Below are 14750 nucleotides of genomic sequence, written 5' to 3' on the forward strand. Positions count from 1 at the left end.
CCATTGCTCCGATATTACCTCGCATTTGATAGTTGTGTGTAGACCGTTTTAGAAAAGTACCGTCCATTCCACTAGTAAAAAAATATAAGTAATTACATATAGTCCTAGTGCAGTCCCATAAAATAATATTGATGCTATGTAATGTCTCGTTTCATAAATGATTTTTATTTGTTTGTAGACAGGACACTTTCAAATGCTCTGTTACGCATACATTTTAATGTTTTTATTAAATTATATAATTTAACAAAATTGTTATAAGTTTATTTTTATATAGTAAATTAATACAAATCAGAAAGAATAATTTAATCCAATGGTCAATTACTCCATTATAATGTTGCCAGATAAATCTGGTATCTTTTTAATCTAGGTCTGGATGCTTTGTACTCTATTAGTTACTGGCCACTATAATATATCTACCTAATACCTAGAACCAACATCTATCCATTCAAAATATTCTAATATAAATTCAAAATCATGCAAATAAAATGAAACTAGGTACAGTTATCTACATTTCAAGTCTAGAATTGTTGAACAAAATATATAAAATATTATAAGAGGCACACAATCACATTAATAAACGTACTATTTTCACCCCGCCAATAGAAAAGAGCAGTTACAGCCAATAGCATTAGCAAATAAATCCGGTTTTAGGACTAGCGAAACCCTGAATTATGAGATACCAGTGCCATCTAGGCAGTATTTTATACTAGGTAAAACCCAGTAGGTGACCAAGTACAGACTACTTAAGATCTGACAAAACCTGAGAAATTATAGATATTTTGATCGTTGTTAATTACTTCATTTGTTGTTGTTAACATAATGATCAACTACTATAACGTAGTTAAACGTGCATTATTATCTGAAAAAAAATCACGTCTTAGGCGAACAGACATTACGATAGAACGTCTGTTGTTCTAAATTGTATTTGCTATAGTGTGGGTGGCATGCCTTTTTGAATCTTATAAACTTTCAACTTATTTCGAATATTGAATCATTTGCTTCCATATATAAAATCATGATGTAAACAGTGCAAATGAAAGTATATGCACTGCGGGTAAAAACATTAAATTCGCTATAGATCTTTATATAATTTTGCACTTTGATACTGAAGAAAGTCATTAAAAATCACAGAATATTGCCCTTTATCTTCTCAGGAACAAGACACTTGTGTTTTTTCTAATTCAGGTTTATGGTGTATTGAAACGCACGGTTTCGGTCTTCTGCCGAAAATTAAAGTAAATAAGCATAACGCGGATATGATCAGTGAGAGTATGCATATTACTCTAATCACAAGTTGTATGGCAGCTGTGGAGTAGGTGCCGTGGTATATTAGGGTCCGTATGCTCTCTGGTAGTTCCGTAACGCTCTGCAAATAAAGAAATGTGTTTTCAGCTTAAGTATAAAGTCATCGCATAATCGATGAAGATTTTTATAAAGTCGTCTGTTCGGGCAGAAATTGACGAGACAGATATGGGTACCTAATTTCGCCAAGGATCTTACTTTGTAAGTTGAATTTTCGTTTAAGAATACCCAGGAATAGCTGCGAGAGGTATCACGAAAGTCACAAATTAATTTTGATATAAAGTAGTACCTACTATCATTATTTTCCAACAGGTGGGCCGTCAGTTTGTTTGTCATATAGATACATAAGCGTACCATCAATCCGATTGTACGCCGTTTTGCTCCTACTTTGTCGTCGGCTGCTTATTGTATTACTCCAGATTTCAAAGAAAATCGAAATCGCTTAGTAATTGCATAGGTTCTTGTTTGATTACAGTACTTTTAGTTGATATAGTGTCTACGCAGTAATTTTTTTCGAAAGGTAATAAATAATCATCTAATTACTTGAATTAAGGTATTTTTGTAATTACCATTTCAAGCCAGGCAACTGGTAAAATTGTTCCTTTCTGCAGAAATCCAACGGATGTGAATGGTGGCGTGTTTTTAACTTCGACGTTGATTTGTAAACTGAAATAAATTGATACATATCAGAAATGTGTTTTATTCCATAAAAAAGTTTTCCATAGAGACGAAATTATAAAGAATAATAATAAATACAGTTATTATGTTGTACTTATTTATAGAAAAATACGGTCAATGCATGTTTCTTGAAGAATACTATAAAAAGTCCAAATAGGTAGGTAGTAATTTTCTTTAATGACAATGGATTGCTACTGAATTTGGTAATCAATTACCTGGATTTCCCATAAAGAGTGAGGCCCAATGTCTGGTGTATATCAAAGTGAGACTCATGCAATGCAGGATCTGGACGCAGGCCGCTCACATTCTCGCGGAGTAGCGGGTCGCCCAAGTGGAAATGGGGGAAGGATACCAAGGCTGGAGCACCTGAGGAATTAAGAGCATATATTGTAATTGCAACATATTAAATCAATGTTTATAAATCAGATTAAAGTTCTCGAAAAGTTTGTAGCAAACAATAAGTACGACTATCAAGATATAGAATATTTTCTTATACTTTGTAAGATTATGTATCTTATCTGTGGTAACACCAAAACCATAGTTAAAGTAAAAATATTTAGTGAAATGTATATTAAAAAAAATCTATGACTACTCTAGCGTATACTGCGGCTAACTGCTTTAATTGAGAACTGTGGGCAAGAAAGTAAATTAGTATCTTGTTATTATCATATTAATTAATTACCTACATAACAATAAGGTGACTGGACCTAATGATATATCAGCTGAATAGTGGAAAGAACTAGGCGATGAGGATTATTTCTTATCTATGCTTTTCATTAAATTTCCACTAGAAGGAATTCCTGATGAGAGGTGGAAAACTTTTCTGGTTCCGTTTTACGAAAACAACGGTTATGTAAGATTACCTATGCGAAAACTACGGAGCTATAAAACTGATGTCACATAGCCTAAAAATCTGGGAACGAGTAATCAGGTAGACTACGTCTACTAACCAGTGTGACAGAAAATCATTGTGGATTTGTCTCAGGGAAATCAACTACTGACGGAATTCATACTATTCGGATCTTAACAGACTGTCATAGAAACGCTAAGAGAGACCTATATCTGGTGTTCATAGATCTGGAGAAAGCCTTCGACCGTATCCCTAGACCATTGATTTGGCAGGCCTTGCGATCGTAGAGTGTACCTGAATGTTATATTAAAATTTTAACTGACATGTACGAAAGTGTCACACCAAAGTACCTTGCCTGGCAGTAACCAGAAACGAATTCCATATAAAAGTCGGAGTACACTAAGGATCTGCTCTCGGCTCATTGCTATTTAACCTTGTGATGGATTACCTGACAGCTGAGTTCCAGCGACCTACACCAAACCAACCAATTTTGGCCTCAATAATACGAGTATTTATAATAATAAGAACTCAGGACAATTTACGCTTAATTCTTACAACAATTACTGAACGGATTTTGGGGAAACTTTACAGTAATATATGATACATCAGAATAACATAGGCTATAAATTTCATAAGGATGAAAGCGCGGCAACCAGTATCAAAAAATTGAATCATACACTCACCCATTGTACAGGCTGAGACGTCAATGACACCTTTGGGCGGACAAATTCCCGTGTCCAATTGGCAGTAGCACTGATTGTCAGGGTTCCCACTAGGGTCGTCGAACACATTCGTTGGCATCTTGTATCGGAGAAGTGGAATGTCGCCAACCTGATAATATAAGATTATGGTAACATATTTTTATTAAATTGGATGAATATGATGGAATGTATGAGTTATTTAGTTACTTCTCAGAAGAAAAGAAACCTTACAATAATCGTAAATTATGTTTAAACTTTCAAGTTATTCCTTGTAAGAGTTTGGAGTTTGAACTATGTCAGAAACTTCTATTCCAGACCTCCTGGTTCTCTCCGTGCACTAAATTATACGTCTTAAAATAGAATAGAATAACTTTTATTTCAGAAAACATAACTTAATAAACATTTGATTCTATAACACTAGGCTAAAAATATTCATGTTTGTGATATTCATGCATGCATAGCATAAAGTATATTATGATATATATATATGATATATGATACTTTGTGTGCATAAAACCCTCTATCTGGCGGAATGTATGTGTATGAGTGAGGGTATGTATAGAATTTAAGTACTTATATTACCTACTATTAAAAAATAAACAGCATCACATACATTGTGACACCATTACTAGTTCTTATGCTTTACTCAGGATCCAACCTGAGGATTAAGTTCTTATGCTTTCGTAACTTCTGCCTTTATTTCAAGTGAAAAGTAGGTAGGTATGTATATATTTTGTTGTTTGTGGGGTATTCATGACTACAGGAGATTGTAAATTATTAATTGTAACCACGGTTCATCATGCAAATTGCTATATTGTTCGCTATTTCATTAAAAACATGTAATATACAAGCGACTTCGCAGTAAAATATGACCCTCAGATATTGTGTAATACTGTATCGGTTCAAATAGTGATAAATGTTGGCGATTTGTTATAAGGAAATTCCGTCTTACCTCTACGTCTTTATCAAATATATAAGGCAGGCGACGACACAAATTCGGATAGAATACATGAAGCGTTGATTTCTTGTCCAGCATAACTGGCGGGAATATTGTTCCGTCTGTAGCCTCGATACTGTAATAAAATAATATTTAAATATTTTCAAACGAGTGTTAATAAAAAAGATTCCTAAGGTTTTTTTTATAAGAATAAAAAATTTATAACAATTTATTGTCTGTATCGACCGCTATTTTAATACTGAATCGCAATTAAATGGCAAATTTCTATTATTTTCTTTCCATTAATAACACTTAACTTAAACTTAATATCATCCGATTGAATAAAGATCGAATACGTAGCTGTTTCTATATTAATTGTCGCATGCCTAATCCTTGTTATTGTGTATTTACTAAAAAAACATTTATTTAAAAGATCAACACACAAGTTTTTAATCTTTCTTCTTATGATGAGACTGCGTTCCGAATGAGTCGTAAAATAATGAATATTAAGTTTGTTTGAATAAAGATTTATTTCTATTTACTGGCCCCGTAAAAATTTTGTGAAGGTTTTAATTTATTGGAGTCAATTTTGCCTATTCAATATTTTTTTATAGCATAGGGAGCAATCAAGCTTGAGGCACACTGGATAGTGACAGATTATCACCGTCCATGCGCATTCCAACACCCTATGAATTGCAGGTTTGTTATACTATGTGCACTGTAGCATGGTGCGGGTGACAGTTGCCTTGATTAGTAGACTAGAACATTCTGGCTGGGTTAATTTTAAGTTACTACAGTTATTAATGATTTAATATATTACGACTGTCGTACAGCTAAAATATTAAGTCATAACTTGTAAATTTTCAACTGTGGCGGCAACTTTTAAGAGTCTAATGAAACGTTACTGATACTGTCACCTGCACCATGCTACAGCGCACGTGGTATATCTAGTGGTCTTTTATCTATGGTATATATTATATATCTTAATAAAAATAAAAGCAGATTTTGGCAAATTGAAGAAAAAACGCTCCTACACATCCTATGTGATTGTAGCCCACACATAGAGTCAATAAACGTAATAGCACCTTTGGAAAGTTTACACTCTATCCTGAGGAGATAAAAACCATCGCTCTTGAATATATCTTTCAATTCTTGTTACTAACGGGTCTAGGTAGTGAACTCTGAAAAAGGGTGAGCACAATCTATGTAGGTCGCAGTGCTACAGGTTCAAGCACCTGACTAATATCATTGTATTTCCAAACCGATTTGATACTGGGAGGCGATTCACAATGCCTACACGTGCCGCTTAAGCTTGAACTGCGGGTGAAAATATATTTTATTATTTTAATCAGCAGGTCTAGAGTGTTCCTTTCATCACGGATTCAGAGTTTATCATTTTAATAAGTACCTACGTTGATTAAGTCTCGGGCGCCATAACAACTGATATCAAAATGTACGAACTAAAAAACTATTATTGCTAATATTATTGCAAGTTAATTTATCACTGAATTGTATAAACTTTCGACCTCAGCAATCCGATATTGTTTTGTCTACCTACATTGTTAAACTTTGACAGTGGTGGATTAGTAGTTAAACTCTCGTCGAGGTTATAATTTGAAACATTTCTGTATATGTTTAACTTTTACGTATATTTTTATAGTGATAAGTAATCCTTACTCCTTAGTAATGTTATAAATGTGAAAGTGTCTCTGTATGTCTGTCTGTCTCGCTTTCAGACCAAAATTACTGAAACCAATTTGATTGAAATTTGGTACATAGATTGTCTAGAACCTGAGAAAGGACATATGCTACTTTTTAAGGCGAAAAAGGGTTGAAAGGCGTTGAAAGGGGAGATGCAAGGTTGTATGGAATAATCGTCATTTTTAAAGCTAGAAGTTTAAAACTTATTTTTTAGGCTCTTGATTAAATACTTATAAATAAATGTCACATTCAAAGTTGGTAAAAATTTTACCCTTAAAATAAAATAGAGGATGAAAGTTTTTATTGAACTTCGTCATTTTTGAACGTTCAAACTTTTTTATATGGCTGTCATATGTTATTAAATTATTTTGAATTATTTAGTCAAGGTGACTATTTATTCATTATCAAGGTGACGGACGAAGTCGCGGGTACAGCTAGTTGTTAATAATTCTTACATATTCTACCGCATGTTATTGTTTCTGAGCGTAGTGATTAGCCACACCTACTTTGTTTGCCCCTCCGATCAATCCTTCGTCCAGTTCAAACGGGATCGAAATTACGACGGCTTGAGCCGAGGTTCGAACCCTTAGCAGTGCCCTCAGACTAAGGTTGTATTGGTCAGGCGGGAATTGGCCTTCAGCCGCTCCATAAGTCCCTCCGGTGAAGCTATAACGGCCAACCGGCTAACAACATTAGAGTAGTCCGAAAACAAAACCATTTTGTCAACAATTCTTTGCACCTTATATTTTATATTCTTACATTGCTAAGGCAATATATGACTAAATCTTCTAAATTCATGAAAGTATATGTTACCTACATATAATTTTCCACTTACACAAAAAAGAAGAGGAAGATTCTTAATTACCGTTGGACTTTATTGTTTGCATGTATTTATATATTTAGACAATATCTTTACTAAAATTAAACGGACTTTGATCATTGTTTTTACAATAATTTATATTTTGGTAGGTATTCCTGTTTTCGTCTCATATTTATTATCTACTATTGTAGTTTTATAAATGGATGAAAATGGAAAATGAATCGGTGGATTAGCGGTTTGACACACCGTTTTAATTCCACTTGAACATCTTTATTCATGAGTATGATTGTTTGTATTTGTCTGGGTGTTTTCTATGTAAATAATGAATTTAAAAAATATCTAAGTATTTACATCAGTTGTCTAGTACCCATAACTCTCTTTAGCTTGGGCCTAGATGGCGCTGTGTGAATCGACTTAATTTAATTTACTTATTTTATTATTGCTATTAATATATCATTATATCTCTTCATTTAAAGCTAAAAACAGCCTAGAACAAAACGATCTGTTTAATGTCAGAATAAGGCGTGGCACCCACGCGAATGACTTTGTACAGTCTACCTCGATTAAACGATGACATTACAAAATGAAAGAGCTAATTTCTTAGTTTATGTATATACAAGTGACATTTTTACATAATTACTGTGATAATTATGTTATTACTCTCAGATAATTACTGACGGTATTGTGTCGAAATACCTACAAAAGCAAATAGGTATTAATTTTTCTCTTAATGTGTTTATGTAGAAGTACACATACTTAAATTTTATTCATTAAAGAATATCGGTAGCTTATCGGAATATTTCTTTGTCATTTACTTATATCGGTGAAAATAGCAATAAAACTTATTATTATTTAATATTGCATATAGAGTTATCAGATACAGTAGACCCTTGTAAATTATCTACATTTTAGTGACTTGTGCTGATCTTTAATTCAGCGTACAAGTTGTTTTTTTTTTAATTAACTGGAATTGCAAACAATCTTATTATTATCAGGTGTGCAGCTGATAATAAATGGCGACTGTCGCGTATATACACGAACAGCACCACGAAATCAAGTAGTTGTGTTACGGCAGTGATCCTCATTCGTTGCCATTGCAGAGGACCAAAATATGATACCTCCATATATCTCTGTTATATCTCATCCATGAATCGAAACACATCTTACAAAGCAAGCTGCTTAGCGGTTGAAATATGCGAGACACAAGTACCCATGCAGATGATCTTGAAAGAGTTATTTTATTGATTGTATTGACGTCATTAAAGAGTTAAAGAAACAGTAGGTTCTTACATACATATACTAATATTATAAAGCTGAAGAGTTTGTTTGCTTGAACGTGCTAATCTCAGGAACTACTGGTTCGAATTGAAAAATTCATTTTGTATTGGATAGTCCATTTGTCGAGGAAGGCTTTATAACATGACGCTTCGACCAGTAGAAGCATCAGTGAAAAATGATGCAAAAACGGAGAAAATTATTAATATTTGAGGGCTTTCGTTGCGTGCGCTGCGTAAATGAAGTGGCGGGCACAGAGTGCAGACATATGCATGGTCTTAAAATAGGTCTCGTGAGTACTTAGAACAGGCAGATAAATACATATGTAACATGTATTACATTGTTTTCAGGCTGGGTGGGTCTTTTGTGTAAAAAGATAGATATTTTTGTATGTCCCATACATATAATCAGTAGTATCTGTGGAACATATATCATCAGGGTTTGGGACCTTCGCGACAGATCATTCAGAATAACAGAACTGGGTTTATCCTCGCGGGACATTTAATGTTGGTCTAAAAATCGGGGCATCCCAATTTTGGGGGCTGGCAACGCTGGTTGGCTGACAGCAATATTTCAGTTTAAATACTTCCCCATTACCCTGTAGCCGTCTCTGATTCTAGTAGAAACTCAACTGTTATCTAAATAGATAAACTTATGAACTCAATTATACATATATCTACAATATTCAAAGATTTCTCATTGAGCACAACCAATATACCACTGGACAATCATATATCTAGTCACAAAAGAGATAAAATTGGTCTTCCTTTTGTTTGGTCCAAGTTTGTTTTCTTGTATTCTACTATAAAATCCAGTTTTCTAAGTAGTGGATTTTTGTAACATAATGTGTTTATATACACAATTATTTCGCGGAAATACCTTCCCCTGAGTATTTCTACATACATACGTCCCTTAGTACGTATATTTCAAGTACAGCAATTAAAATTCAATAGATTGTTAGAAATGGACAGATATTAGACTAACTTCTATTGTGAAAAAACATGTGAAGTATAGCACCTATTATATGTATCATATAATTATATATATAATTCTAAGACGAAATATTGTAATTGGGATGTAGGTACATGGAATTGCGTATGATACTCTCTTAGATGCTCATTCCTGAAAGCTGTGACAGCCCCGCAGAATGACTTTTTCTCTGCTTACATACTTCTATCTGTATTGGTCTTTTTCAAAAAGAAGGGCGTCATAGAACGTGGTGTCTAGCAATAAGCGTATATAGTCAGACTATCTTATGGGACTTTCGTGCTCCAAGGCGTTAGCTATACACCCTTTTTTATCGTATGTAAAGATCTTCAAAAGGCCGTCACCCTATTAGAGATATTCTTACCCACTAAAAAATTCATAAAGGTATGTGTTACTTACATATAAGAGGAATATTCTTAATATCCATTCGACTGTATTGTTTGCACGTATCTTACACAATATCTTTGCTAAATTAAAAGGCCTTTGATCATTGTTTTTACAATAATTTATATTTAAATATTCCTGTGTTCGTGACATATTTATTATTATTGGTAGTTACTAGGTTTATAAATGGATGAAAATGGAGAGTTAAATATTTAACAGCCTCAATGATCTAGCGGTTTAGCATACCACATTAATTCTGCTTGTTGCGGGTTCGATCGCATAGTTCAATCAGCTGTATTCATAAGTATGATTGTTTGTGAGACCGCCTTCTTATTAGAGATAATAATAATAATAATATTTATTCATGATACACAGTTACATTTTAATTTACTGTAGTTCTACACTAGGCTCGCAGTACAGCCTGTATTGTAGAGACTGGAGTGACTTATTATTAGATGACGAGGAGGTTTGTGATATTCTTACCCACTAAAAACCACACGGTTGCGATGCCACGAGCTAGTCGCGTTAGCATTCAACCGCGACTCAGGCGGCGTTGGGCCGCCCTTTATATGGGACAGGTCAGACCCCATTTCATTCGTATGTAAATTATAGAAATGCATATATAACATTAGTTATTTCGAAGCATTAGCGTTTATATCGTGAAGTTATATCAATAAATAAGGAAGAAGTTATTATCAATTGCATGTACACGTCCAATTAAATAGAATATACAGATATATTGTATACAAATGTAGTCGATATTAAACTATATTGTTACGGAGCGTTTTATCTGGAGTAACTAGGTAGGTATAATAAATATTTCTTTGTTATTACTCTATAATTGACATAGACAAATCAGATAATTCAATTTATATCATTACCTATATTAGTGATTGACATAGTTAATTTCAATTTGTGTCATAAAATATGGTTTACAATAAAATATAGTAAATTAATTCGTAAGATATCTGTAAAGAGTATTATGTTGATTTTGTCTAGGGTCCATTGAGATATTAAACACTATATGTTAAGTTTTGATATTTTGCTTATGGAGCAATGGACAAAAAATAATTATTAAAACTTTTTAGTATTTTTTTTTATAATTTTCAAATAGAGAACTGTGTATTCTACAGAGTACGATCGTCGTTTGTTTTTTCTATCTTCACATTATTCTTACACCACTGATTAAATGAAAGTTCTTATAAAATACATAATTACGAGTTAATTTGTTTGTTGTCTTTAATGGTTTTCAACGATCACGTCCACGTCTAAGGAATTGTTTAAGTTATTAGACATCTCTGAGTGCGGCGGTAAAAAAGAATAGAGTTTAAAAGTTCAGACTGTTCTAAATTTTTCAGACGCCAATAATTTTATATGGTGTCTTTCCCTCGAGTTGTATATGATATAATTATTATACCTACTTTATATTACATTAATTTTACTGTTTCAGATACTGTACAACATTGTACTTGATTGATACTGTATATGTAACCTACAATTACCTTGAATTAATTATCATTTCAATAAACAGATCATATACCTAACAAATATTTTATATTTTGATCACTCGATAAAAAAAAAATACTATGGTATGTTATAAAATGATAGGATTACTACCTACAGTAAATACAACAGTGCTAGCTACAATAGCAGTGACATTTTCTGCTTATTTAAGATAAAATATGGCCATACTCATAATTTAAGCCCTAATTTAAGCAAATCGTAATCAGTATATTATCATTTCCTTGAGAATATATACGATTCAATTTGTGTATACGACACAATCGATATATACCGAAATTGTCACCAATTTTTCCGACTGGATGCATTTTAGATAAAAGATAAAATTTATCTAAAATTCATTCATTGCTTCTTCAATCAAACGACTGAATGAAGAAAACGAGTAATAGTCGAGAAAACGGAAAATATCATAAGCAAGTATGGATTTTAAATGTGATCGATTTCTAATAAACAGCGCTTTAGCCGCTTAAGTAGCTCTTTAAGTAAGGTGCTCTATGTAAATATATTCTTACAGTTTTCTGAAATATTTTCACAATAAGGTATGCCTATATGCTAGGAACAATATTATCATCTTCATCATTATTATCAGCCTGTGTTTATCCGCTGTTGGATATAGGCCTTTCGTCAAGACTTCCACCATGTGCGCTCTTCCGCCTTCCGCATCCATCCACTCCCGGCCAGGCCACGCCAGGCCACAGGAACAATATACTACTAGTAAATTGACTTTCATATAAATTATAGTGCAATACCACAAGCCAAAATGCCATACCTGTTACAATACGGACTATCCCAGTACGGTAGATGATCTTCGCCTTCCACCCCCTCTAGTACATTCATTTTGTCTTTACTCCACTCTCCCGTGTTGATGGTCAGTCGCTCGGACAACGTGTCATTTTTCTATAAACAAATTGTTACACGTGAGATACGCATATTAATTTATTACAAATTGAATAGTCAGGGAAACAGTCGTCTGCAACTGAGCGGAAATCATTACATTGTAACAAATTATTTTCTCTGTTTCTATTTATTTAATCTATGTCTCGCCTAAGAGGCTTTATATATCAAACAATATAATCATCATCATAGAAGACCGAAGAGCTGGCAGCTACCTTGGACAAAGAATTAGTCTATTCAAAGAGAGAACGCTGACAGTATCTTCGGAACTTTGCCTAAAGGGACCCCTTTTAATAATATATTCTATTATTAGGTATATTATATTTTTTAAGCTTTTTAATTTTAAGTAGCTAAATTGATTTTTTCTATGGTACAAATCTACAATCACACAAGTAGTCTACTAACTGTTATAGGTTATTATTGCCTGAATATATAATAAAATAAACCAGTTTATATTGGTATATGTATACAGAGTGTTGATATTATTGAGGTCGCTAGCTCGCTGAGTAAACCAATTGTACAAAGTTACTTAGAGAGCAAAATAATCAAAACAATAATAGAAGTATTAATATTGCCAGCGATTGGTATGAATCTAGATTAATTAATAATTGTTATAGTACATTGTTAATTGTTACAGTACAGTAACCCGCGAGTGCTGTTAAACGTGTTGGCCTTGATGGTCGCAGGTTCGATTCCTCGCTCCTCGAAACATTCATTAGTATGGTTGTCTGGATGTTTTCTACGTATAATATAATATGTATGTATTTAAAAAAAATATATTTAAGTATTTGTATTAGTTGTCTAGTATCAATAACTCATGCTGCTTAACTTGGGAATAAATGGCACTGTGTAAATAGTTCCGGATTATTATTATGTATCCTTTTCTATTTTTATTTAACCTGATGGTATGGTAACTACCAACCGAGTTGCCTATGTTATATGAACAGCACTAGAGACTAGGTACATATGTATATTATAAAAAATCACTATACATATATAATACGTATTATACATACATAAATCGCTGGGGAAGATATTCCTGGCAAGAAAAAATGGGCTTGGGCCCAAAGCTCTAAGAACGAACGGAAAGCCGACACTGATTCTATGTTTACAACTTATGCCCTTATTTCAGTAATAATCCTGTAATTAGATGTGTTGATATAACCAATAGGCACATCAAGCTTTAACTGTACGGGTAGTATTATAACATAAATTATTGAACATTGAATGGTTCCACAAAGTATTTTAATTAGTGTTTGGCGTATATACATAAATAATATTTGCATTTAACGTATTTTAAATAATCAAAATGTATTATATACACTGATATTATCAAGAGTAATATATACCTATATATAAAAAATTAACACTAACGTAATACATATAAATTGCCTAGTTATATATTCCCCTAGGCGACACATCTTTGACTTCACTTTCTAAACAACACTGCTGTACTTACTGGATTAAAAAAAAATAGAAATACTATTTACAAAGCAGGCTACTTGGTAACTAAAACGGTGAGAAACAGGTACTAGTGCTAGGTTTTATACAAAGTCTACTTATATTTATATATTTCCGAACGAAATTTTAACATAATACGTACCGTTGCTAGAAGTCCAAATTTGTTGAATTTCATCTCACCTCTCCATCGCATGAAGATTTTTACCGTGTCGATAATCGTATCATCATAACCCCATAGGAACCTATCAGAAAGACAACAAATCAATAATGTAGATAAAGACCATTCAAATGTCTTTTAAAATCTAAAGAGGATCTGGATTTTTTTAAGTAAAAGAAATACCTAATTAACAAACACTACTTAAAATAATTTTTTTAAGTAAGTAGTCTTTGCTATTTAAGAGAATGGCAAAGAAATTAACGATGTACCTACTTGGTTTTTTATGTAATGTGTACTGTGTGTAATGTGTGCTAATCATTATTACATAGTATAAAACATAGTCGCTGTCGCTGTTTGTCCGTCCCTATGTATGCTAAAAACTTTAAAACTACGTAAACGTAAACGTTTTTTTAATAGATAGAGGATGATAAAATGAACATAAGGTCAGGTCAGTTAGTCCATCGAGTCAAATTATCCAAAAATTTATCACGATCACTGACCACCACCTGGTTCACGCATTCGATAAGTTGCAACCGTTCAATCGAGCCTTGTGTAATAAAATGTTCAAATATAATAAATATTAAGGATTGATCGTAACATATGACGGGTCAGCTGGCATAACTATAAAATCCGTTCCCACAACCACAGTAATCGAGACAATGCTATTGGGTATTATGCTTTATGCCCATTGATGTGTTGGTAATAATGGAGATATAAATATCAATACCTAAATATTACTTAAAATCTCTTACCTATGCACAGGCAGTTCGATGAAGGCTTCATGGTTTTTTGCGAAGCTCACTAGTAGAGATTCCAACGTCAGTTGCTGAAAAGTATTCAATTCCATGCTTTTGGTCTTTGCTACTAGACCCTGAAAAAAAGGAAGATAATTAAAGCATTTAATAATTTGCTATTAAGCCTTGCGATGGAAAGGTGAGATGAATTTTAATGTCTTTATGTAATATTACTAATGTTATGTTCTCTGTGTTTATAATGTGCTAACAGGTAAGAGGGGATTTCACTCGGTTACCTTGGTTATATGGCCTATGCGTTTGTTATAGACGATTTATGGCGTAATGGTC

General features: G+C 33.0%; 1 protein-coding gene across 1 annotated transcript in view; it reads right to left on the minus strand.

The window, feature by feature from the left end:
- Nucleotides 1–639: 639 nt before the first annotated feature.
- LOC131850360 (lysosome membrane protein 2-like) overlaps nucleotides 640–14750 on the minus strand; it is a 36897-nt gene continuing 22786 nt past the window's right edge. Inside the window, exons 5-12 of the mRNA XM_059200581.1 lie at nucleotides 14421–14539; nucleotides 13654–13753; nucleotides 11926–12053; nucleotides 4484–4604; nucleotides 3514–3661; nucleotides 2196–2346; nucleotides 1872–1968; nucleotides 640–1366 (exon numbers count right to left, since the gene is read on the minus strand). Of these exons, the coding sequence (XP_059056564.1) occupies nucleotides 1151–1366; nucleotides 1872–1968; nucleotides 2196–2346; nucleotides 3514–3661; nucleotides 4484–4604; nucleotides 11926–12053; nucleotides 13654–13753; nucleotides 14421–14539 (1080 nt within the window). The 3' untranslated portion in view covers nucleotides 640–1150. The remainder of the gene's footprint in view (nucleotides 1367–1871; nucleotides 1969–2195; nucleotides 2347–3513; nucleotides 3662–4483; nucleotides 4605–11925; nucleotides 12054–13653; nucleotides 13754–14420; nucleotides 14540–14750) is intronic.

Source organism: Achroia grisella, unplaced genomic scaffold, assembly GCF_030625045.1.
Source record: "Achroia grisella isolate CSIRO2021 unplaced genomic scaffold, CSIRO_AGI_Agris_v1 utg114, whole genome shotgun sequence".
Classification (NCBI taxonomy): domain Eukaryota; kingdom Metazoa; phylum Arthropoda; class Insecta; order Lepidoptera; family Pyralidae; genus Achroia; species Achroia grisella.